Source organism: Sciurus carolinensis, chromosome 3 (genome assembly GCF_902686445.1).
Source record: "Sciurus carolinensis chromosome 3, mSciCar1.2, whole genome shotgun sequence".
Classification (NCBI taxonomy): domain Eukaryota; kingdom Metazoa; phylum Chordata; class Mammalia; order Rodentia; family Sciuridae; genus Sciurus; species Sciurus carolinensis.
The window spans coordinates 131,562,899-131,587,937 of NC_062215.1; the positions used below are offsets into that span (position 1 = coordinate 131,562,899).

A 25,039-nucleotide genomic window follows, 5' to 3' on the forward strand; every position below is an offset into this window, starting at 1 on the left:
AAGGTTCTTGACCACTCCTTGTGCCAGAGACATTAATAGGTACACTTTTCACTAACTTCTCATACATACCAAGTTTGCGCTTGCCTCCTGGGCCTTTACCTTCACTGCTCCTCCCTCCGCCCACTTCTGGTTCATTCTGATCCTTCATGTATTAGCTTAGGCATGTCCTCTTCAGAGGTCTTTCCAGACAGCACTCTCTACAATAGTGCCCTCACAAACTCCCTCACTGCCTCCCAGCATATCATCATGGACACTTTGCTATCACCAGCAGAAGGCTGCTCCTTTACTGTCCACCATCACTAAAATGCAACTGGAAAAGAGGAAACTATTTTGTTCACCATTATATCCAGGCATCCAAAAATATTTGCTAAATATTTATCATTTGCTAAATGAATGAATGGGAAAGTGGTAAAAAGCAAGCAATTTTACTTCTCAGACATTTCCTAAGGAAATAACAGGTCAAGTTCACCAAGATATAGATATAAGATACTTATAATAATGAAAAACAAGAATTTGCCTACATGTCCATCCAAATAAAAATTGTTAAATTCATCATGGTATATTATTATAGAGAAAACAACAGAAAAAGTATAAGTTTAAAAGAAAATAACAAAGGTTAAAACAAGACATGAAAAAATCGTAGTTATCAATTTATTTTTAACTTTTTCTTTTAAGTTGCCTTTGGGCCTCCAAGCCCATTTCTTTTTTCGGGGGTGGGGGGTAAAGAATAATCAAACAAAATACAAGTCATTAAGTATGTTTGCGTATATGAGAAAAAATATTTTTGGAAAAGAGAAACTTCAGGTGATCATGAAAACGTGATCTTTTCTTGTTATTAACAGTGTAGAAAATGCCTATTTTATAACCTTATTCTCTTGCACATATTCCAAAGTACACATATTCAAATACCTATCTTTTTTTACCTCTCAAGATAGCATTGCTAACAATATTATTACCACTCTAATATTTTGAAGTAAACTGCATTAAATCTTAGCCTGACTACGCAGTGAACAGTTGAAACTATTTTAAGTCTGAAACTATTTTATTTAAAAACTTCTTTTAAAAAATCCCATGGGAACTACTAAAATTTTTCAACAGTGACAACCATTCTCTGCCTTAAATATAAACTGAATAAACTGTACACAAAATCACAGTATGATAATCTTATGGCACATTAATTTCATTCCACATTCTATATGTGAACGAAGAGAAACATTACTGAGTTCACAGCAGCTTTCTTTTCTCTCCACACAAACTACTAGTGTATATATAGGAAGCTGTGAACAACAGCTCTTTATGACATCTGGCACAAAGCTGTTAAGCAACAGCCTTTACAATGCCCATCAAAGAGTGAAACATCTGGTTAGTTTTCAAACTAAATGAGCTGCTTTGCTTTATGTGCCAACTTCAAGCAAAAGGTCCCTTATGTATTTCCCATTCATTACTCACTGATGTTGGGTTCTGAACAACATTCACACTAGTTTCATGATCATTCAATTTTCCCCTACTCTTTTAAATAACTCCATTTGTTAACAGATATAATTAGCAAGCTAATGGCACATAAATTTTCTTTTAGTTCTTAATTTTTAAACAAAGTCATGTAATTTTATTTTCCAATTGCAATGTCTTTTCCAATGGAATAGTTTTCAAAACATTTAAACAAAACTTATAATAGGGGATGGGGATGTAGCTCAGAGGTAGACTGCTTTTCTAGCATGTGCAATGCCCTAGGTTCAATCCCTATAGCACTGCAAACAAAACAAAACAACAGCAACTTGTAATAGTTGACTTGGTAACAAATGTTGTACTTAAGATACTCCTAAACTAAGTTTAAATTGGAACTTTCACATTGTTCGATAAATTTCCAAAGATCTTAATTAAAGAAATCATTCAAACTGTGATACAGTCTAGTGTTTATTTTATGTTATGGCAGGTACACTTGAATTTCAAAAATTTAAAACATATAAAAAGTGGTTAGGGACTAACATTTGTATCAATAGTTGATAAATGTCTAAGATTGTTTATTATACAGCAGGATACAATGGTAGTGCTAATGCCAACAGGGCACCATGGAAGTTATTCTAAAATTATCACTAGGCTTTATACAAGCAACAACATATGCTGCTGTTTTAGAATTTTGGGACACGACCTGCTTCTAACACTAAGCAGTTCTTTTAACATTTTTAATGTTATACAGTGTTAGAGTATTTAGTTTGGCAATTGTTTCAAAATAAAGTAGAAATGTATTCATACATCACAGAAATGCACATCCAATTTGTTTTCAATAAGAACATAGGTACAGATCAGAACTCTTCCCTATATGAAATAATTTACACACAGATGAATGCTATAATATCACTATCTAAAATAATCACTAAATACATTTTTTCAGAAATAAACAAGCAAAGTTTTTTTTTCCCATTATCAAATATCAAAAACATATAGATAATGTATGTCTTTCAAACAAATGATACTCTAAAATTATAGGAATAATTTCAGTGAATTCAGTAATGTGCAAACTAAATTAACCTACTGTAGTACAATTATATTAAGAAACCAATGATCGGAAAATACAACCGTATGAAAGCAATTTATAATCCACAAAACTGTTTTTCAGGCCTTAAGGTAAAATAGTTCCACAGTTTACAGAAAAAACTGAAGCAACAAAAATGCGTGCTTGTTTTGAATAAGTAGATATTTTATGCAGAAGATGTAACACTTTGTTTGTAGACAGCATGGTATGCATTTCTCAGCAACACATAAGGAAAACAAGATTCCAAAAGATCCATTGTCAGGAATGGTGACTCCTGTACAATCTGAAAAATTCCAAAAATGCATCAAAATTCAAGTTATTTGCAATGGGAACATTTACTGCTCTTATTAGAAAAAAACACAAATTATTTTCCCTTTAAAATCTACAATGTAAATGTGTCATAGTGCACTCTCTCAAAATGTTTTTTAAATGCTAACTTCCAATATCAATCAACAGGAAAATATTGAGCATTTTCATTGTCTCCAACAATATACTAGACATAAAAAAAGAATATAAAAATATTTCAAATATGGTACACACCATTAAGTGTAACTAGGGACTCAAGACTAAATTAGAAACCAAAATCAAACCTAAGACCAACTATAATTAAGTGAGAAGCTATAAATTTTAAAGTTCAAAAGAGCAGAAAGATTAATGTACACCAGAGAAATCAAGACTATCTGGAAAAAAATTTCAACTATGGGGTGTGTTAAGTCTTTAAGACAGACAGAACTCTGCAGGTAAAATAAATGACTCTAAGGTAAAGGAAGACCACTCAGTAGAAACAAGCATAGCTGGAATATAAGCACTGCAGAGAAGGAACTGACAAGGCCTAGAGAATTATAGGAAACTATAATAGATGGGCAAAACAAGAGTCAGAATGTAGAAAAATCGGTTAACTGGAAGAGAACTGAAATTAGGAAAAAAATAAGGCCCAAGTATTTCCCAACAGGTTGAAAAGGCTCTTCATAAAAAAATATCCTCTACAGTTAATGCTAATCTTTGATTTTATTATTTTCTGATATTAGCTTAATGATAAAATGAGTGATGCCGGTCTTTTCAGCAATTTCTACAAAGTAATATGGCTTGGGTTGAGTGAATACAAGAAATAAAGGCGAAATTCAGATGGGGACAGAAATGTGGTAAATTAAATTCCATGCACGCATGATTATGTCAAAATGAATCCAACTATTACATACGGTAGTTCACCAATAAAAACAAAACATGATACTAATTTAGAATCAAGAAAAAGACACTCAGAAATTACTTTTGTTATTAATAAAAATTAAAATGAGACTTACCATATCTAACAGTAAATAAACAGATTCTCTGTTTCTTGTTGTAGTTTTATCTGTTTCCTGGCCAATTTTCAGTAGACTGGAGGATGCAAGCTTAAAAGTATATGTACATATTGAGTTTTTAACAAAATGTTTATCAGTTACTCATTTTCAGTATGTTTCACCTTCCAACACATTTCAATCGTTCAATACTACATATAAAGTAATGATAAGTTTAGACACCTTACATTCAAACAATAATTTAGAGAGCTATTAAGGTATAAATGTAATCAAATGTTCTTAGGGGTCTTTAAAGCATACTTTTCAAAATATTTGTTTCTTTAAAATGATTCTAATTAGTTTCTCTCAACTATACAGTGGTTTCTCCATCCACCATCCATGGTTTCACTTCCCATGGTCAGAAAATACTAACTGGAAAATTCTAGAAATAAACAATTCCTAAGTTTTAAATTGCATGCCATTCTAAGTAGTGTGATGAAATCTCATACCACACCCTTCCATGTTGCCAGGGATATGAATCACCCCTTTGTCCAGAATATCCATACTGTATACACTACCTACCCAAATAGCCACTCAGTTAACTATCTTAGTTATCAGATTGACTGTGGCAATAATGCAGTTCTTATGTTCAAATAACCTTTAATTTACTGAGTAATGGCCCCAAAGCACAACAGCAGTGATGTCGGCAATTTGGATAGGCCAAAGAAAAGCAATTAACTGTTTCCTGTAAGTAAAAAGATCAAAAGTTGTCAACGTACAGAAAGAATAAAGTCACATGCTAAGACTGCTAAGATCTACAGTAAGGAACAAATCGTCTATCAATGAAATTACGTAGGAAGAAGAAATTTGTGCTAGTTTTGCTGTCACACCTCAAAATGTGAAGGTTCTAGTCATAGTACATATTAAGTGCTTAGTTAAGATAAAAAAGGCAGTGAATTTGGGAATGGAAGACACAAACGGAAAATGTATTACAAATTATGGCAACATGTGCCAGAAAGAACTGAAACTATATAAAGACTTCAGCAAAGGATTCCCTGAAATGAGTGTCTCCACACCATTTATTCCAAGTAAGGAATGGTTGCACAGATTCACAAACAGGTTTGGATTGAAAATTATAATAATTACTGGAGAGGCTACATTTGCCAATGAAGAAGCTGCTGCTACATTTTCAGCAGAATCAAAGTAGTTGATTAAGGAAAAAGGATACCTTCTCTAAGCCTTCTATTGTGACAAAACCAGGCTCTTCTAGAATAAGATGCCAAATAAAACTTAATATGAACAAAAATACAAAGGTGGCATCAAGGTATAAAATACAGAGAGGACAGATTAACTCTGATACTCTGTGTCAATACTACAGGGAATATGATAAAGCCAATCACACAAGGTTCAAAGTGAAGAATCTAAGTACTCTCAAAACTAAACTAAAAATCTGCCCATGTTCTGGCAACATAATCAGAGAAAGTATGGGTGCCAGTTCTCTTGTTTATGGAATGGTTCTTCCAATGCTTAATCTCAGAAGTAAAAAAATACATGGAAGAGGAAGGGTTGGAATTCTAAAGTCTATTAACAGGAAATGTACCTAGCACTCTGAAAATGAAAATGCACATTGTATTTTTACCTCCAAATACAACCTCTGTATCAGTTCCTTACTCATGGCATTATTTAATTTGTCAAGGTCACATATACCCACTTGGTATTTGACCACATTCAATCAGCAATTGATACAGATTCTAATCTGCACATAATTCAGTGCTTGAAATCATTCACTACTGCTAGTGCAGTAACATTCATCAAAGCTGCAATGGATGAAAACCAGAAAATGTTATGAAAAACTTATGGAGTGACTGTTCCTTGATTTTAATGCCCTGCTTTCACCTGTTCCTCCCTCCAAAATAAAACCCCCAATAAACATTAAAAGGAAAATGTAATTTATATGCCTGAGAAAAGAATTTAAAAACAAAAATGCCATTAGAGGATGCTAAATAAAATGTTTAGAGAGAGAGAATTTACTGTTATATCTCACAGTCATAATTTTTAGTTTTCTTTATGAAGTGCTATGAGTTTTGTTGTTTTCTGATTATACATACCGCCAGGAATTCTTTAAGACGGTCTTCAATGCTTCCTTTGTGAATTGTAAACAAAGCTGCTGCGATCTGGTTGATGGCTTTGGCCAAGCAATGTATGTTGTTGCAGTGCCCTGGAAAAGTACAATAGGGTTATGTTTATCCCAAAATATCTGTGTAATCAACTATCAAGAAACAGAAGGCAAGTCTTTGATGACTTCACAATCTCGATAAATAAATAATGATTAAAATAGTTGGGGCATAAACTAACTTGTTCTCCTTTTATTTTCATAATGACTAGTGTTTGTTAAAGTACTATAGCAAGGGAACAAACAATGTCAGGTCTGTATTATATTAAACATGCAAATACTTCAAAAAATTCCTAAAAGAAATCATGCACTGGTTATATACTATCATCAAAACATAAGATAAGATTCTTTACAACCATTTTATCATTCAATCCTTAAAATAATCCTATGATGTAGATACTCCCTCACTATACTCTAACATGCACACATTCACCAATGAGTGGGCTCACTTATATACATTTCAGATATCAGAAAATTGGGGCTTCAAAAAATACACTACCCCAGGTTACACAGTTAAGTGGCAGAACTCAAGTCATATAAAAGAGTATCAATTACTTGAAGAGAAAAATAGCTACTATACCAAAATCATTTAGTATACCAAAATTATTTACTATACCAAAATTATTTTTTTCATTGCCAAAACAATTTTTAAACCATGATTACCTTCTATAGCAGGGCTGTACTGAGACATTACATTACTAGCTAGTGTTGGCAAAGAAACTGCTACAAAGACCATGAGGAGGCAGGCAATTTTATATTCTTCTTCTGGACTAATGTTTTCTATGAGAGAAAAATTAAGAATAAAATCAAGCAATTTCTTCAAGATTAGTTAAGAGTTGATCATTCAAACTAAACTTTTTAAATATAAACATTTATATTTATTCAGAATAATTATTTAAAAATTGACTATTTTACTCAAAATTAAAGTATTTTAATAGAACTCTTTAGAACTGGTCACAATTTTATTATAAGAAATACAGAATACATAGAAAGAAGACCAGTAAAGTAGAAGAAGGGGAACAGGGAGGGAGAAAGAAATGGAAAAATGAGAGATTATACTCCATTTATGTATGATCTATAATACATAATGTATTGTCATGTACAACTAATTAGAACAAATAAACTAAAATAATTAAAAAAGAGGAAGTACTAGGAGGAACAAAGGCACAAATTATATTCTCTGAATGTATGATTATGCCAAAATGAACCCCAATACTACATAAATAACTATAGTACACTAATAAAAACACTAAAAAAAAAAGAAATAAAGAACAAAGTAGAAACAATATTTATTACCACTTATTACCACTGGCTATTATCAACTACTCAGGCATATTTCAAGGGTTTTTAATAAAACAGTTTAGGCAAGATTTTACTTTTTAAAATTTTATTTGATTAGAATAACTAAAATCTCCCAATTGAAAATTGATGAGAAATTAATTCTATACACTATAAATTTGGAAAAAATTATCTCCTAAATTATTGAAATCACTAAAAGAATCACTAAAAAGAATCCAATTTTTTCCAAAAATAGATAAGACTATGCTATGAAATTTACTATTTAAAAGACATATATGTGGAAAGTAAACTGGATTTCCAGTCTCTATACTTCAAAAGACAGAAGGAACCAGTCATGTAACTACCCTAAATCTTTTAAGACAGTAACTTTTTCTAAAATATTTATTGTATTGTATACTCAAATTGGGAGTTATATAGACATTTGACCTCTTATCTGACACCTACAAACTTCCAGTTACCATACTATTTACCATCACATATAATTAAAAATAGAACACAAGAAAAAAAGCCACGATATGTGTGCAAAACCTTCATTATTTAAAAAATAGCTGTAGTAAATCAAGTAATAATTATCTGCATGACTATAATTAACATACTATGAATAAAGAAACAAAAAACGTCATTAAATGATAAAAAAACTGATAAACCTAATAAAATACCATACTATTGCCTCAAGGGGCTAGGGAAGGGCATGTCAGTACCAGAAACAAATGAAATGTTATTTAAATTGTAAACAAATTCTGAGTTATCCAGAGTTTTTTGGGTACTACATATCAAAAAGTTTACCTTACAATTTTTTGAAATGTTCAATATTATTTAACGATGCACAAATTCTTTACAGTAAATAACTCTAATCCAATTAAAACAGCACACCATTTTCTAGATTCCAATTTTTTGCTATCAAATGGATCATGTCCCACCAACATACAAATGCTGTTATATTTCCCATGGGCGGTGGGGCGGAGAAATCCTTCTCATGGGCTGAGAGTATAGCTCAGAGGTAGAGCACAAGCTTAACAAGTGGGAGGCCCCGAGTCTGATCCTCAGCAGCGTGAATGCACACATAGCCTCCTCTTGATTTTTCTCCTGCCTGTAACTATAATTTGATTTGTTTTCCTTCACAATAAAAGCTATTTGAGTTGCTTTATACTTACTGTTTCTAGGTCTTTTCCTCCTATTCACCATTAAGTGCTCTCTAGCTTATCTTTTGCCACTCAAACTCTATTGACATTGATCTTGTCAGCACAACCCTTTACAAAGCTAATCATTCACTTTCCACTTTCCTGAAAGATGCTCCTCTCTGGTGTTCTTCAAATTTATTGGCACTTTCTTTTCTGTTGATTTTTTGTGGTTCTTCCTCTTTTCCTGGAGCTCTCAGAGTTGGAGGGACCAAATTCAGACTCTGATCCTCTCCACTGCTGCACCTACATACACTAGACCACTTTAGTAAACTTATCCAGTCCTATGGCTAAGAGATCATTTGCATGATAACTATACTACTACATAAGCTCCAGAAGGCAGGGATCTTTTGTCTTTTTTGTACTGCTATAGTACTGAGACCAAAAATTATAAACACAGTCTGAACATAAGCAAGTATCTGAATAAATGGATAACTATTACACCTAAATACCTATGGGCCTGGATAATTTTAACTATGACTACAACTACATGTGTACTAATGCATTTTACCTGATTTTTGTGAGGAAAGAGCTACAACCAAGGCAGGATCAATTTCACAAGGTAATCCAGCAGCTGATGATAACTCATACACATTCATTGCAACCTGATGAAAATACAAGAATTATAGAGTAAGAAATATGATAATAAGTTTCTGAGAGTTCACTTTAGTAAGAAAAAAATTTACTGTTCAAATCAGAATCTGCTTACTAAGAATAAAATCTCTAAAACTTGGCTAAAGCAGAAACTACAGTTACAGTGTAATTAGCCTATAGTGAACAACTGTTTTAGTACTTTGTGATTCACTGCTAGTTATCACCTCCTATTGTTAGGCCAAACAAAACTTCTATACTTTCTGTGGCAAATTTCAACAAAGTCATTCTGAAGTTACCATTTTTCTTGGAAGCATGGATATAAAATACCAAGTCAAAAGAGATGTAAAATATCAAGTCAAAACTAATACTGAACAAAAATGAGTCAATATTACTTTTCCTGTTTATGTCCTCAGTTGTTTAATGAAGAATTACAGAGGTAAAAAATGCTTAATCATATAATATCTATAAATATAGTTACTTATTATAATAAATGTTAAACAAGTACTAATTTAAGAATATGATAAAGGCTTTCCAGTGACTAAAGAAATTTTTCTGTTCACACTTGAATTTCAAGTATTCCAAGCTATTCTGATGGACCAATACTATAATTAAAAACTATCTACGTAGTTTTTTATCTCTGACCTTGCAATTATTTTAAAAAACCCTCAAAAGTAATCATATGCAGCTTAGAATAAGTGAATGCATTAAGTTCTAGGTAAATGTATGTTTGTGACATTCTACTCACACATCACATAAAAAAGTGAACTCAATGTGCATCACACATCTAAATATTAAGAGGTAAAACTACAAACTCTTAAAAGAAAATATAGGCACAAATTTTCATAACTAAAAAGGCAATAGTTATCATATATTACACCAAAAACAGAAAAATAGACAAACTGGACTTCACTGAAATTAAAAATTTCTGTGCTTCAAAGGACACCACCAAGAAAGTAAAAAACTCACAGAATGGTAAAAAAAAATTCACAAATGATGTATCTATTAATGGACCTCTGTACAGGATATATAAGGAACTCTTCCAAAAAGAAAAAGGAAACCTAATTTAAAGATAGTGAAAGAGAGTCCTCTAAAGAAGATGGACAAATAGCTCATAAACACTTGAAAAGATGTTCAACATCATTTGCCATCAGGGAAATACAAATCAACACAATGAGATACCACTTTACAGTCACAAGAATGATTATAATCAAGAGGATGTAGAAAACTTATAACCCTCATATGCTGCTGATGGGAATGTAAAATGGTACTCACTTTGAAAATAATTTGGCATTTCCTCAAAAAGCTAAATATATAGTTTCAATATGATCTATCAATTCCACTCCTGGTCTATACCCAAGAGAAATAAAAACATATGTTCACACAAAAACTTGTACATGGATGTTTATAAAAGCATTATTTATAATAGCTAAGAAGTGAAAAACTGGGCATGGTGGGGCATGACTGTAATCCCAGCAACTCGGGAGGATGAGACAGGAGGATCCTGAGTTCAAAGCCAGCCTCAGCAATTTAGCAAGGTGCTAAGCAACTCAGTGAGACCCTGTCTCTAAATAAAACACAAAACAGGGCTGGGAATGTGGCTCAGTGGTTGTGTGCCCCTGAGTTCAATCTCTAGTACTCCACCCCCCAAAAAATAAAATAAACCAAATATTCATCAACTGGTGATCAAATAACTAACTGTGGTACTTCAATAAAAATGGCATATTATCAATAATTTTTAAAAATGAAGTACTGATATATGATATGATAAAACATAAATGAATCTTAGATTATGCTAAATTACAGTCAGTGTCAAAAGACTACATGGTGTACGATTTATAAGAAATGTTCAAAAGAGGCAAACCTAGAGACAGATAAGGGGTTGCTTAGGGCTGGGGACTTGCTGGGAAAGTAGGGATTAATAGTCAGTGGGTACTGAGGTTCTTTGTGAGATAATGAAAAGGTTTGAAAATAATCACTGTAACAGTTTTGCAACTTTGTTACTGTACTAAAAAAAATCACTGAATTGTATACTACAAATGAATAAATTTTATGATAGGTGACTCAATTCAATAAAATTTAAAATATCTGTTTTTTTCAAAACAGCAAATTGTATTGAAAGTTTGCTGGAAATTATAATTGTGTCAAGTGATAAGAGAACTGGATGGTTAATTTGATATGGTCAGAATCCTAATTAGCATTCTTATAATCTACACAACCATGTTGATTAGGTTTTCATGTTTTCTTAACTTTACATTTTCTGTAGCTTACACTTAAGAAATCGTTTTAAACTATTCATAGTTTTTGATCACAGAATCTTAGGACAATTATTGATCTCAAATATTTATTTCTATAAAACACTATAAGAAAAACCAAAAAGGAACAAGATTTTAGTCTTTAAGATGTTTCCAATCTGTCATAAATGTAAGCAGAAAAAGCACAAGGCAGAGTACTATAGAAGTAGATAAACAAAACATTCATTCTCTGATGACGCTAAGAAAAATATTCACCGGAAAATGGCAAATGCTCAGGTCTTAAAAGACAGTCAGGATTTCAAAAGGCAGTAAAGGACAGTATTTTCAAATAGAATACATTAAGAGGATAAAATGGATACATGAGAGAATGTGCACAAATCTACTTAACTCAAAAGATACACATTAAGAGAAAAGTAAACAAAGGCAAGTGGATAGTAAAGGAAACAATTAGGAATGTGAAGACAGAAGCCAAAGAATGGGAGAAAATATTTGATAGTTACTCTTCTGACAGAGATTAATACCTAGAATATAAAAAGAGTTCAACAAACTTTATACCAAAAAAAAATCAAATAACCCAATTAATGGGCAAATGAACTAAACTGACACTTCTCAAAAGAAGAAATACAAATGGCCAACAAATACATGAAAAAATGTTCAATATCTTTAGCAATGAGGGAAATACAAATCAAAACTACACTGAGATTTCATCTCACACCAATCAGAATGGCAGTCATCAATAATACAAATAATAACAAATGCTTGAGAGGATGTGGAGAAAAAGAACACTTTTATACTGCTAGTGGGACTGTAAATTAGTGCAACCTCTATGGGAATCAGTACGAAGGTTCCTCAAAAGACTAAGCATAGAACTACCATATGACCCAGCTATACCACTTCTCAGTATTTACCCTGAAGAATTAAAGTCATCTTACTACAAAGATATATGCATACCCAAGTTTACAGCAGCAAAATTCACTATAGCCAAACTATTGAACCAGTAGGTATCCATCAATGGATGAATGAATAAAGAAAATGTGGTGTATATACACAATGGAGTTTTATTCAACCATAAAGAAAAATGAAATTATGACATTTGCAGGAAAATAGATGGAACTAGAGTCCATCCTGTTAAGTGAAATAAGTCTAACTTAGAAGGTTAAGAGTCATGTTTTCTTTCATATGCAGAAGCTAGAAAGGTAGCTGAAAACAAAAGTGGGGTAGATCTCCTAAAAAATCAAAAGAAAGTTACAGAGATAGCTGAAAACAAAGGTGGGGTAGATCTCCCAAAAATCAAATGGAGATCAGTGGGAGGTGGGAAGGGAGTGGGGGAAAGCTGGGGCATGATACTGGCCAAATTATATGGTTTATACTGTGTGCATGTATGAATGTATAATACAAATGCCATTATATACAACTATAATGCACTAATAAAATGGGGGGAAAAAAGAAAGGGAGGAGAATGGGAGAAGGAACAAAAAGTGAAAGTCTTAAAAAAGGTTAAAAAGCACCAATTTGAGACTCAAGTATTATACAGAAGACTTTAGACATTATTATTTTTAGCCAGTGTTCTTCAAGATATGCAGGGAAAAACAACAACAACAAAAAAAAAAAAAAACAGAAAATAACCTTTCCAGGAAACATAAAAGCTTAGATAACACATATATGAAAAGTATTAGTAAGTCATATACTAGATGTATAATCACTGAAAATTTGCTGAGATTAGATCAGTGGCTGGATTTCATGACTCAAAAAATTTCAAAACAAAAACTGTGGGTTCACATAAGGCTTCCAAGCTTCTACCTTATATTTATTAATTAAAAATAAGAAACTAAAATTTCTCATTTCCCTTTAAGACTATACCTAAATTACCATCAGAACAAAGGACAGGTTTTTAACCAATTTGACATTGCCATGGGTGATCAAAGAAGACTAACTTTCAAAGTGCCTAGGTGGTGTTTTGCTGCTGGGGTCTTGAGCATGCAATTTCAAAGGCAAGTGTTCTAACTCTAAAACAGAAACTTTTCAGTAGTTTAGGATTTATTACATTTTATTTCATATACAACTTAAATATTTCAGTTTAGAAACTGCAAAATTCAAACATAAGTTATATTACTACCTTCATATCGGTCTCTCTTGGAATGTGATCCTTAAAATCTTCAATTGAACTTACAAGAAAAGGAATGTGGTAGGACAACACCTAGGCAGGATAACAAATAAGAACACAATTAGTTTTAAGTGGCAATCTCTAAATTTATGAAATAGTTCCATTTCATTAATTCTAATCTTCATAAAATTTATTTCCATGTGATTGTTCGAAGTACCAAGATACACGGAAATGCAGTATGTTCAGTATTAAACTGGTATAGTCAAAATGGAAAATGTTTCAATGAATAACAAAACTGAAAGAGTGATATAATAGCCAGACAAGTTATATCCTATAAATTTTAATACAAAAACAAAAAATGAATTTAAATAACTCTTTCTATATCATTTATTTGCCATAACTATGAAAACTGGAATTAATTATATCATTGCCAGGTGTGAATTTAAAGAGTAACTTTAAATTTCTGGGAAACTAAAAGGGATTATTTGGATATAGGGTATGTACTTGTAATGGGTTCTTACATCTCTAAGTGCTTCTTGTGCCAATGATCGGAAGGATAAAATCACACCAATTATTGTCATCCTCTTCAAGACGCTGTCAACAGCTAAATTTTAGGGATGGGGAGGAGAAGAGAAGAAAAAGTATGAACTGGATTCTTTCTTAACCTTAGAGAAAACTCTTAAAGTCATAAAATTTCTATGATAAAAGGCACAATTAATGATAATTTGAGTATAATAAATGATTAAATAGGCAAAAGTATTGATAGCTAATATTTAAACTTTGTAAACTTTTAAGTTAATTCATTTATTATTTCAAATATACATAGAGCACTCTGCCTTTTGGTTTTGGTTGGAAGGTTCCTCAATATTTATGTTGCCACTAATATAAAAAGGGTGGAAATAGGAGTCAAGAACCAGTGACTAAGGGAGAAAGATGATGATCAGAGTACATAGAAATTAAATCCTCAAATGGCACAGGAACTATGGAATACTAAATTCTTAAGCTGTTGTGGTCTTGAGTCAAGAAACAAAGATCACAAGTAGTTTGGGCAGGACCAGACTGTTGAAGCCCACAATGAATTCACATCTTAGGGAATTATTATATATTCACTATTCAGGCTAGGTTAACAAAATCAAGGGATATTAGAATTGGAAATGTCAATACCTTTACATTTTATAAAGCCAAACAGATATCTACTAACACACACACACACACACCCGCATAAATCACTGCAGCATGAGATTAAAAACAGAATAATGATCTAGAACCTAACTATCAAAAAAACTAAATGGATTACTAAGATGACTAACAAAATATGATTACATTTATGTAAGAGAAGAAAGACATATACACATACCTTTATTTATATTTACATAACAAATTTCTGGAAGTAGTATATTGAAAACTTAACCATAGTTACCAGTTGAGGAACAGGAATGGAAAGAAGTATTTTGTTTTGACTTTCTATTTCCTGTGTAGCTTTTTTAAACTCTGATCATAAGTATGTTTTATTAAACCACATAAACGGGCATAATAAGATAAAATGTGATGATGATGTAAGGCATAAATGCCTTATGAATTCCATAAGTAAGCATCAATCTTAGCTAGCTGCAGTCCTTGAAAGAGTGCCTGATAACCAGACTAGCAGATAGATATTCAATGAAATGGTGACACAAAACTGGGCAGTGTTGCATGCCTGTGACTCCAGAGGCGGAGGCAGGAGAACCACAAGTTCAAGGCCAGCCTGGGAAAATCAGCAAGACCCTGTCTCAAAACATAAAATAAAAAGGGTTTGGGGGGCTGGGGTTGTAGCTCAGTGGTAGTGTGCTTGCCTAGCACATGTAAGACACTGGGTTCAGTCCTCAGTACTACATAAAATAAATAAATAAATAAAATGAAGGTATTGTGCACATCTATGACTAAAAATAAATATTGTAAAAATTTAATTTAAAAAATGTGGGGGTAAGGGGGATGGTAGTACAATATAAAACTAGGAAATTGTCACTAACCAGAAAAAGAAAGAAATGGAGGGAGGGGAGTGCCCAGGGGAAGTCATCGAAGTTGGGTAAAAAAGGATGAGCAGGAAAAAAGAGACATTGCAGGTCAAAACACAGAACAATAACAAATCTATAAAAAGGATAAAAAGAGAATAAAATGAAGAAGTAGAAAATAAGTGATGATGTCATAAATACTTTCCAGAGGATGTTCTCCAAAATTTTACCAAACAAGTTTGTGAAAAGATATCCTACAACCTCCTCTTGAATACGTACAATGCCATATTAAAAGTTTCAATAAACTTCACAGTAACAAAATTTTAATTTATTGTTTAATGGACTATTTGCCTCCTTTATTTCCCAAAATTTTCATTAACTTCCCAAGGAAGTACTACAAGAACAGCAGCTTTGGGACCTGAGCCAGGCAAGACTCAGAGAGTAGAGGGAAGAATGCAAAATAATAGAGGTTAATCCAAATAATGATTTCTGAATGGCTATCCTAAGGAGTTTATAATATTCTTTAAAAGAGGACAGGGATATTCAGGGTTTTTGAAATAGAGTTGGAAGGTACTAGAAAACTAAACTGACCAAATTATATTGTTTTATTATAAGCATGTATGAAATGCAACAATGGATTCCATTATTATGTATAATTATAATGCACAAATCAAAATACAAAAAATAGTTACATGAAAAGTTATGTTTAGAAATATGACTGAATATGATAGGTTAGAATGGGAAAACTGGGCACATACTAGGAAGCTATGACTAGAAGCCATAAACAAGAACTGCAGGAATAGAAAGCACCAGATTTGGAGCTTTACATTTAAGAGGTAGGATGTGCAACAGAGTTGTAAGTTCAAACACCTTTAGGCAGTTAACATAAAATGGTGAAGTAAACTGGGTGAAAGGGAATAGTGGTTGTGAAAGACTGAAACATTCTAAGCATTCTAAAGGGAGCAATTACTTACAAATTAGCTACAGCCTTGCCATGTGAAAAAGTACTGCCTAGATTTTGGGGAGAGAAGCCAAGAGTCTGGATTTTTATATGAAATTTTCTATTTCAAAAATAATGTCCAAAGAAAAATGTTTTTAAGAATTTAATGTAGCATGGGGCCAAATCATGTATTTGAGTCAAATGTGACCTACCTCTTTACATACTCTGATCTATAAGATACTGGGTGTGGCTCTGGAGGTTGAGGCAGGAGGATTTCAAGTTAAAGGCCAGCCTCATCAACTGAGCAAAACCCTACCTCAAAATAAAAAAATAAAAAGGACTGAGCATGTGGTTCAGTGGTAAAGAAACCCTGGGTTTAATCCCCAGTACAAAAATAAACAAAAATACATAGCTATTGTATGTGGAATGTGAGGAGAGGAAGACTCAAAGATGGAAAAAAATGGTCAATAAAAAATATCAGACTTTTTCTTTCCACCTACTTGTACCTCCCTTAAGAGGGAAATACTGCGCTATTGCAGAGATATAAAGCATCTGTGGGTCATACAGCTGAATATGTCTAATTCAATAGTTCTCAAATTGTCTTATTAAAATACAGGTTGCTGGGTTCCAACCCAGTTTTTAATACAGTAGGTTTGGGCTGAGGCTCAATAATTTAGATTGTTAATAAGTTCCCAGGTGGTGGTGCTACTTGCTGCTAAATGGCCTATGTATCAGACTTTGAGAAGCACTGATCAAACTATCATTTGTTATTTAAATGTCTGGAACTCAACAGAAAGGCTGAGGATAAATATTTAAGTCACTGGTAAATACAACTGAAGAAAATTTTCCAAACAGGATTGTACAGCAAGAATGGAAGAACAGGATATTAGACACTGATAAAATGTAAAAGATGCGCCAGCAAAAATAAGTTAGAAAATGTAGAGATAAACATTTGGCAAATGAAGACAACACAGTTTCGCTAACCAAATTTTATAGTCCATAAAGGATATAAGTAAAGTCAAGAAGAGAATGATCAAGAAAGCAGAGAGGCATCAAAGTTTCAGTGAGCTATACAAAAAAAGTTTAATAACAGCAAAGGAGTAGAGACCTGGAAGACATGACTATGGTCTGAGAACAGTTTCAAAGTTCAACATTTGTACTGGTGAAGTATGCACAGGCAATAACAACTTTCAAAAAACTACTAATAAAAAGGCCTCTCAAACAACTTGTAGATTTGTAGATGGTAAGAAGAGGGCAAAAGTCAATGAAATGATTTTTAAAATGAAGAATCACACTGGTGTAGTGATGCACATCTATAATACCAGTGGCTTTGGAGGCTGAGGCTGGAAGATTGCCTATTCAAAGCCAGCTTCAGTCACATAGTGAGGCCCTAAGCAACTGAGACCCTGTCTCAAAAAATAAAGGGATTGGGGAAGAAAGCTAGAGTTGTAGCATGGAAAAGCGCTTGCCTAGCATGGGTGAGGCCCTAGGTTTGATCCTCAGCACCACATTAAAAAAAAAACAAATAAATAAAGGTTAAATTTTTAAATAAATAAATTAAATAGAAATAAAAAGGGATGGAATGTGGCTCAGTGGCTAAGTGCCCCTGAGTACAATCCCTGGTACCTTAAAAAAAAGAAGAAGAAGAAGAATTGCTGCAGAAAACTAGAAAATAATGGCCTGGGATTAAGGAGCTCCAACAAAATGTATTAGAACCAAAAGTCCAGGAATAGGGACATGATGAGATTCACTCAGGAAGCCCTAAAAATGAAAACAAATTCAAGAATGCTTCTTGATTCAGAGCTACTTTTGTAAATTATAATGTTCTATCTTTATTATAGAATGTGTTTGTTAATTGTGAAATAAAATTCCTATAAAAATACACAGATTTCTGGAATAGGGTGAAGGAAGCACAAGAAGGACAACAAAGGCGAAAGAGTGTGTTTTCAAAACAGTTGAACTTGTTAAATAAGCCACTCTCAAGTAGTTTTTTTCCCCCAGATGACAAAAAGATGTAATAAATTTTATGTAAAGACAAATTTAATAAATATGTGTAATAAAAATTCAATGATTTAGATTTTGGTTTGGACAAATCCAAAAGTCACAGAATCATAGCTATTTATACACAAAATGCAAGTAAACAATCTAGACAAAGCACCATGGATTCTATTTTGAAAACTTGCAAATTCTCTTTGGAACTTTAATGAATATTTGTTTTAATTCCACAAATAGGAAAGTTAAGTAAACAAGATAGTTAACATTTCAGTTCATTAGGTGCTTCTAACCAGAAGGTATAGTCAAAAGATTGTTTACTATTAGGAAAGTTATATAGGGTAAAAATTAGTAAGGTGGTCAATTGAGTATTAAAAATGAGAGGAATACGGAAAAGAAAACCAATAGTAATAAAGGAAAAATAAGGGGGTAAAACAATGAACAATTAAAAAAGCACATATGTAGAATTTAAATATTTTTTCCTATTTATTCATACTTCTCTTACCTATGATACTATCAAGTCAATCATTTCTTTTTCATTTTATTTTTAAACATACCATAATAAACCTGTTATTTCTTTCCTTTTAACACAGTCCTATAAATTTTAACATGTATAAATTTGTTACCATCACTGCTATTACAAACAGTTCCATTTCCCCAAAAAAACTCCCTCAATGCTTTCCCTTTAGAGTCCTGAAAACTACAGATCTGTTGTATAAGACAATCATTAGTATATTTTAACTTTGTGCTAATTCATATTGAACAAGTTATTTTTTTAAAGCAAGATAAGATGGGCTATTAAAGTGATTCTTTAAACATTTAAAAGAAAAATATCAATAGGAAGTACATAAAATATATGCATGGCTTTAATTTTCTTATCATCATCATCATCATCGGTGCTGGAGACTGAACCCAGAACCATGTGCATGTACTCAGTGAATTATTTCCCCCTGCCTCCAGAATTATTTTTATTTGGGAAAGTAACCTCTTTCTCTAGTTTTATTTAATATAAGGATTTTATTCAGGATTTCACTAATTTCTTAGTGTTGGGAAGACTTTTAAAATAATGAAGTGTGACTTTAAAACAATTTTAATTATAACTTTAAAGGTTCAAGTACTAAAAAGCAAAATAAAATAAAATTAATTCCAGTATATCCAAATAGTTATCCAGCTAAACACTTTTTAATAGTATTTATCATTCTCTGTCATTTCACACTGTACCTCCAGGCTCAAGTTTTCATGCAACATAATACTAGTTAGCAACCAAAAGGAACAAATTATTCATTTACTTAACATAGATGGATAATCTCAAAAACATAATGCTAAGTCAAAGGAGCCAGATACAAATTTAATCTATTGTGAAAGAAATAAGATTATTGGTGGTATGGGTTTGGGGTCAGAGGTAGGAGACTGACTACAAAGAGACAGGAGGCAACTTTCTGAGGTGATGGAACTGTTCTGTATCTTGATTCTGGCAAAATTTACACAGATGTATACACTTGTTGATATCTACCACATTATTCACTTAACTGTGTGCATTTTTAAACATGTGAATTATACATCAATAAAATTGATTTTTAGAAAATCACAGGCTCAGAAATTAATACTTTTAATCTAAATTAATGTAGACTTACTATATTAATGGGTTTAAGAGCTAATTATTAATGACAATATCTGTTAAATAACTGACACCTATTAAAAAAGTATGGTTAAAAAAAAAATCTGAAAGAGTTAGCCATATACCTTTGACTACAAAAGTTTTCTAGTTCTCTTCATAAACTAAAGAGTACTTTTCACAATTTACCACTTGTGTTTATGTTAGAAATTTTGGCCAAAATTTAAATACTGAGTGTAAAGATTTTTTCAATGTTTACAAAAAGTACCGTGAGTTACCCACATGACAATCTTTTAAAAAGTGCAGCCATCTGGTCTGGTTTGTCAAAGCTGGTCCTCATTTGTGTTAGCACATCAACATTCTCCACTACAAGTTTCTAAAAAAAAAGAAAAAGAAAGAAAGAAAGGAAGATCCTAGGTCAGGCACAGACCTCTTTGCGCTAATAAGATAAAAGTGTGCTTGCAAATTATAATTCAGCAAGTAGAAAACACAATTCACAGAATCTAGATGCTCTGTACTATACATTTTTGTTGCTTTAATAAAAGAATCTTAAACTTACTTACATAGGATTAATGTTTTTCTTCAGTTTGCAATTCAAGATGAGTTCAGGAAAAAGCAGCAAAGATAAGCAGTAGGATAAAGGATCATCTTATGCTTAGATACAGAACAGTATCAATAATAAAAAGTAGACACTAAAGTAGATATAGAAAGTAACAAGTTCTAACTAAAAAAAAGAAACTTCCTGAAATTAAAGTTGGTCAAAGTACATCTTTAGACAATGAGTACATAGCTGGGTATACATAATAAGAGGAAGAAAACTTGTTAGCATATGGTACCTCTTGATGAAGATCACATTACAGCAACATTTCCCAGCACAAATTATATACTTAACATGTTTTATTACATATAAAATGGAAATGCAATCTATCTACTTTTATAGGGCTCTGGTGATTTTGCTACAAACAAAAGGTTGATGACAAGTGAGTTAAAGGGAACATGAGAAACTACAGAGAAAAAAATCCATAGAAATCCTTTTTACTAAAACAATAGTATAAATTTTATTGAGGTTACTTATGATATTACTCCAGATTATTTCTTATGAAGCTCCTAATCAGATACTCTGTTCTCATCACATTCATTGCTATTTTCAACTTCTATAGTCTCTGAAAAGATTGCTTGCTTTCTCTGGGCTACTTTGATACTGTCCCATCCTAAAACTTCATTAAATACACATTCATTGGGCTGGGGCTATAGATTAGTAGCAGAGCGCCTGCCTAGAATGTGCAAGGTCCCCAAGACCATCCTAGATAGTGCTCGTAAACTTTGAACATAATGTTATATATTAGTAAATCAAAAACATCAAATTTAAAACGTATTTTATTTTATATATTCCACTAAGGGAAAAAAAAACTACAAATACTATAAGATACATAAAATTTCAGGAAATTAAAATAAATGTGCCTTAGAATCATTAAATTATAGTGCATACTTAATGGAGAGAATAATTATAATCATTTGTTAAGTTTCTATATGAGACAATTTACAAACAATGGCTTTTACTCTAATCCAAATGAAAGGTAGATACTCTAATCTGACAGCTGAGAAACCTCAGAGAAGTTGTAAAACTAATCCCAAATCAGTAAGAAAATAAATAAGAAAATTTGGAATTTGAATTCAGGTATGTCTGTTTTTTAAAAATCCATGTTGTTAATCTCTAATGAAATGGTCACAATCTTTAGTGTGTGTTAGGGTTTGGATGTGAGGTGACCCCCAAAAGCTTATGTGTGAGACAATGCAAGAAGGTTTAGAGGAGAAATGATTGGGTTACAAGAGCCTTAACTCAATCAGTGAATTAATATCCTGACGAGATTAACTGAGTAACTGGTAACTAAAGGCAGGTAGGGTGTGGCTGGAGGAGGTGGGTCATTGTGGATGTGCCTGTAGGGTATATATTTTGTATCTGGCAAGTGCAGTCTCTTTTTCTTTTCTTCCTGATCAAAAATCACTTCCCTCTACACTCCTATACCATGATGTTCAACCTCACATTGAGCCCCAAGGAATGGAGCCAGCCTCCTCTGAACTGAGACCTCTGAAACCAGGATCTCCTGAATAAACTTTTTCTCCTCTACAATTGTTCTGCTCAGGTCTTTTAGTCACAGCAGCCAAAAGCTGACTAACACAGTGTGTTTCAGAATGCCCTGGTGGATTTATTGAAACACACTGTTAGGTCCCAGTCCCACTGTTTCTGACTTAGCAGGTATGAGATACAGCTTTAAAATTTTGCATTTTTCACAAGTTCTAAGGAATGCTGCTGCTGGTGGTCAGGGAACCATTAACCTCAAGTATTTGTGAAAGAAAAGACATGACAGACCAACAAAAACCAATTAACAATGTTTTCTCTTGACACTATAGTCTATGTTCTTAGTTTTTTCCACTTCCTCCTCAATTGCATCCTGAAATAGGGCTCTATATGCATTTAAATTCAGCAATTAATTCTGATAACAAGTGGACTGAAAGCTGAGAATAACAACAGGAATTACAAATGAAATGGTTCGGAACAACCTGAGGGAATAGAGGTTTTTTAAAATTATTTTTAAATGTACTTGATAGTGTGTTAGAAAGAAAATATTAATCTCTTGGCATAATTTAAATTTAAATTTCCTATCTTTTGGATCCTATGAAGAATGGGAACCAATCAGTAAAATGCCAAAACAATTATTTTCTCAAGACTGGAAGGAGAAATCAACTCCATAAATACTACTCCAAATGAAACACTGAAGAATTTTAGTATGAAAAAGACTGGTTGTTTTTCCTCTAGAAAGTAATAAACATGTTTCACCACAAGTCCATACACATAATATTGAATAAGCTTGACACACAAATTATTCACAAGCCTCAAATATGAAGCTCTGCTTAGTTCTCTTTTGTCCTCAAATTTACTCTTTCAAACAAAAGGTCCTAATCTAAAAGAGGAACTAAAATAATTAAGGTCTCCTTTAGGATAAAAAGATGCAGCCACATGATATTCAGTTTATGTCAGTTTGGATCAAATATATTTTATAAAATAGAAAAAAAAAAGCAAAGGTATGATAGAATGATCTTATATAATTCCCCCCAAAACATTTTGTGCATCAATTTAAAAAAAAAGTGCTCTTAGAGGCATCATAATGCTCTACTGGGGAAACTATGAAATAAAACCTCTTCAGGGAGCTGACACTTTTAGAAATTTTTCCTATAGAAATGCTCAAATAAGTATGTACACTCTGTGGAAGTATTGGTTAATTGCAGGGAATTCTATACATATTTCTAAAATTCTGCTCCTTTCAGAAGCCCATTAAAATCAGAGGGAAGAATTTAAAAAGGCATAAACCTATAATAATAAGAAAATGGTAGGGGAAACAGGTCATATGCAGATGTCAAAAGTTTGGAAGTAAAAAACTGGAACAAAGAATAAGAAGAACTAAGAAATTTGATTAGCTAGTTCCTACAGAAGACATACAGAGAGTAACAGTTAATTCCTCATGTTAAAGGAAGGGATCTGAAATTGAAGGACATAACACAGAAAGAAGGCTAGGAAAGCTTAAGGATGAAAATTAGAGGGTTACTACATGTCTTTGTGGGAAGTAGTTATACTCCAAACTTCTCACCATCTTAAAGTGAGTCAACAAAGAGGGTTCTAAATTCAAGAACACAAGGTGGAAGGAGAGAATGACTTAAGAATCATGGCAGCCAGCCAGATGTATGAAACCTCCTACCTCCACTCCCCACTGGTCTCCCAAAGACTTCTACTCTCCAGCTGAAGGTCACTGTGTTTGAAGTTATTTGAAGAAACACTGGAAGCACAGGATGAAGACACCTTTCTCCAGAGAGGATTTTACCTTGTGTGCCTACTAATCTACAGCCACCTTAATTAAGGTTCAAGACTTAAGATTACTACAACAAAGCAAGGAACACAAAACAAGGCTACAAATCCAAGAGCAGGTGAATCACTTTCACTTTAAGGTATAACACTTTGAGGTATCTATATAGAAAGTGTGGGGAGGATTTAAGCAAACTTCCTATTACCTTCTTTGCACAGGTTCTTGATTTTATCACTGATTACTTTGCCCAAAAAGGGTGCCAAAATTACAGCTCGATTATGTAAGTGTCACTTATGGATCAGCAAATGTTCTCAGGTCAAAAGTAACTTCCAATGCTAATGCTAAATCTAAGTCTCGGAGTTCCCAGGTTCTCCTTGACATTAACTTAGAAGTAACTAACCATCTTTCTAACACCTCCTTAAAAGAAGATTCTTCATTTATATACCTATTGCCAGCTTTTTAAGTGATCCTTAGGAGAAGAGGTGATCCAAATTGCCCATCTGACCAATACTGGAAATAAACACCTTAAGTTCTTTTGTTTCTATAACTTCAAAAATCAGGCAATTCTAAGGAAAGTAACTTTATAGAACACTAAAAATATAAAACAGGTGAAAATTCTCTACAATGAAAACTATAAAAAACATTGATGAAAGAAATTGAAGAAGACACAAAAACTGGAAAGACATTCCATGTTCATGGATTGGAAAAATCAATATCCTTTAAAATGTCCATAATATCAGGGCTCAGTTGCACATGCCTATAATGTCATCAACTCCAAAGACTGAGATAGGAGGATCACAAGTTCCAGGCCAGTTTCAGCAACTTAGTGAGGAACTAAGCAACTTGGTGAAACCATGCCTCAAAAATGATTATTAAAAAAGAGCTAAGGATGAAGCCCAGTGGTAAAGTGTTCCTAGGTTTAACCCCCAGGACCCAAAAAGAGTTCATATTATCCAAAACTCTTTACAGAGCAACTTCTATCAAAATATCAATGACATTCTTCACAGAACTAGAGGAACAAGACTGAAATTTGTATGGAACCACAACAAAACAAACAAAAAACACCCAAATAGGCAAAGCAACCTTTAGCGAAAAGAGATAGTGATAAATCATAACTAGAAATATGTAGTAACTGATGGGACTGCTTCGTTTTCAAAAAGAGCATTCACCTAGAAAAATAAAAGCATATTTCTGACTCAGATAAGGGTGGGTCAAATGACAGCTGAGATCC

The 25,039-nt window shown here is 32.7% G+C and overlaps 1 protein-coding gene across 5 annotated transcripts in view; it reads right to left on the bottom strand.

Moving 5' to 3' along the window:
- Nucleotides 1-1,901: 1,901 nt before the first annotated feature.
- The window catches only part of Nckap1 (NCK associated protein 1), an 88,122-nt gene continuing 64,984 nt past the window's right edge, over nt 1,902-25,039 (bottom strand). For all 5 annotated transcript variants that reach the window (XM_047547798.1, XM_047547797.1, XM_047547796.1 and 2 more), the window contains 8 exons: nt 20,231-20,324; nt 13,932-14,014; nt 13,423-13,503; nt 8,972-9,065; nt 6,647-6,763; nt 5,919-6,028; nt 3,835-3,924; nt 1,902-2,816 (listed from right to left, as the gene is read on the bottom strand). In XM_047547798.1, coding sequence (XP_047403754.1) covers nt 2,700-2,816; nt 3,835-3,924; nt 5,919-6,028; nt 6,647-6,763; nt 8,972-9,065; nt 13,423-13,503; nt 13,932-14,014; nt 20,231-20,324 — 786 coding nt within the window. In that variant the 3' untranslated portion in view covers nt 1,902-2,699. The remainder of the gene's footprint in view (nt 2,817-3,834; nt 3,925-5,918; nt 6,029-6,646; nt 6,764-8,971; nt 9,066-13,422; nt 13,504-13,931; nt 14,015-20,230; nt 20,325-25,039) is intronic.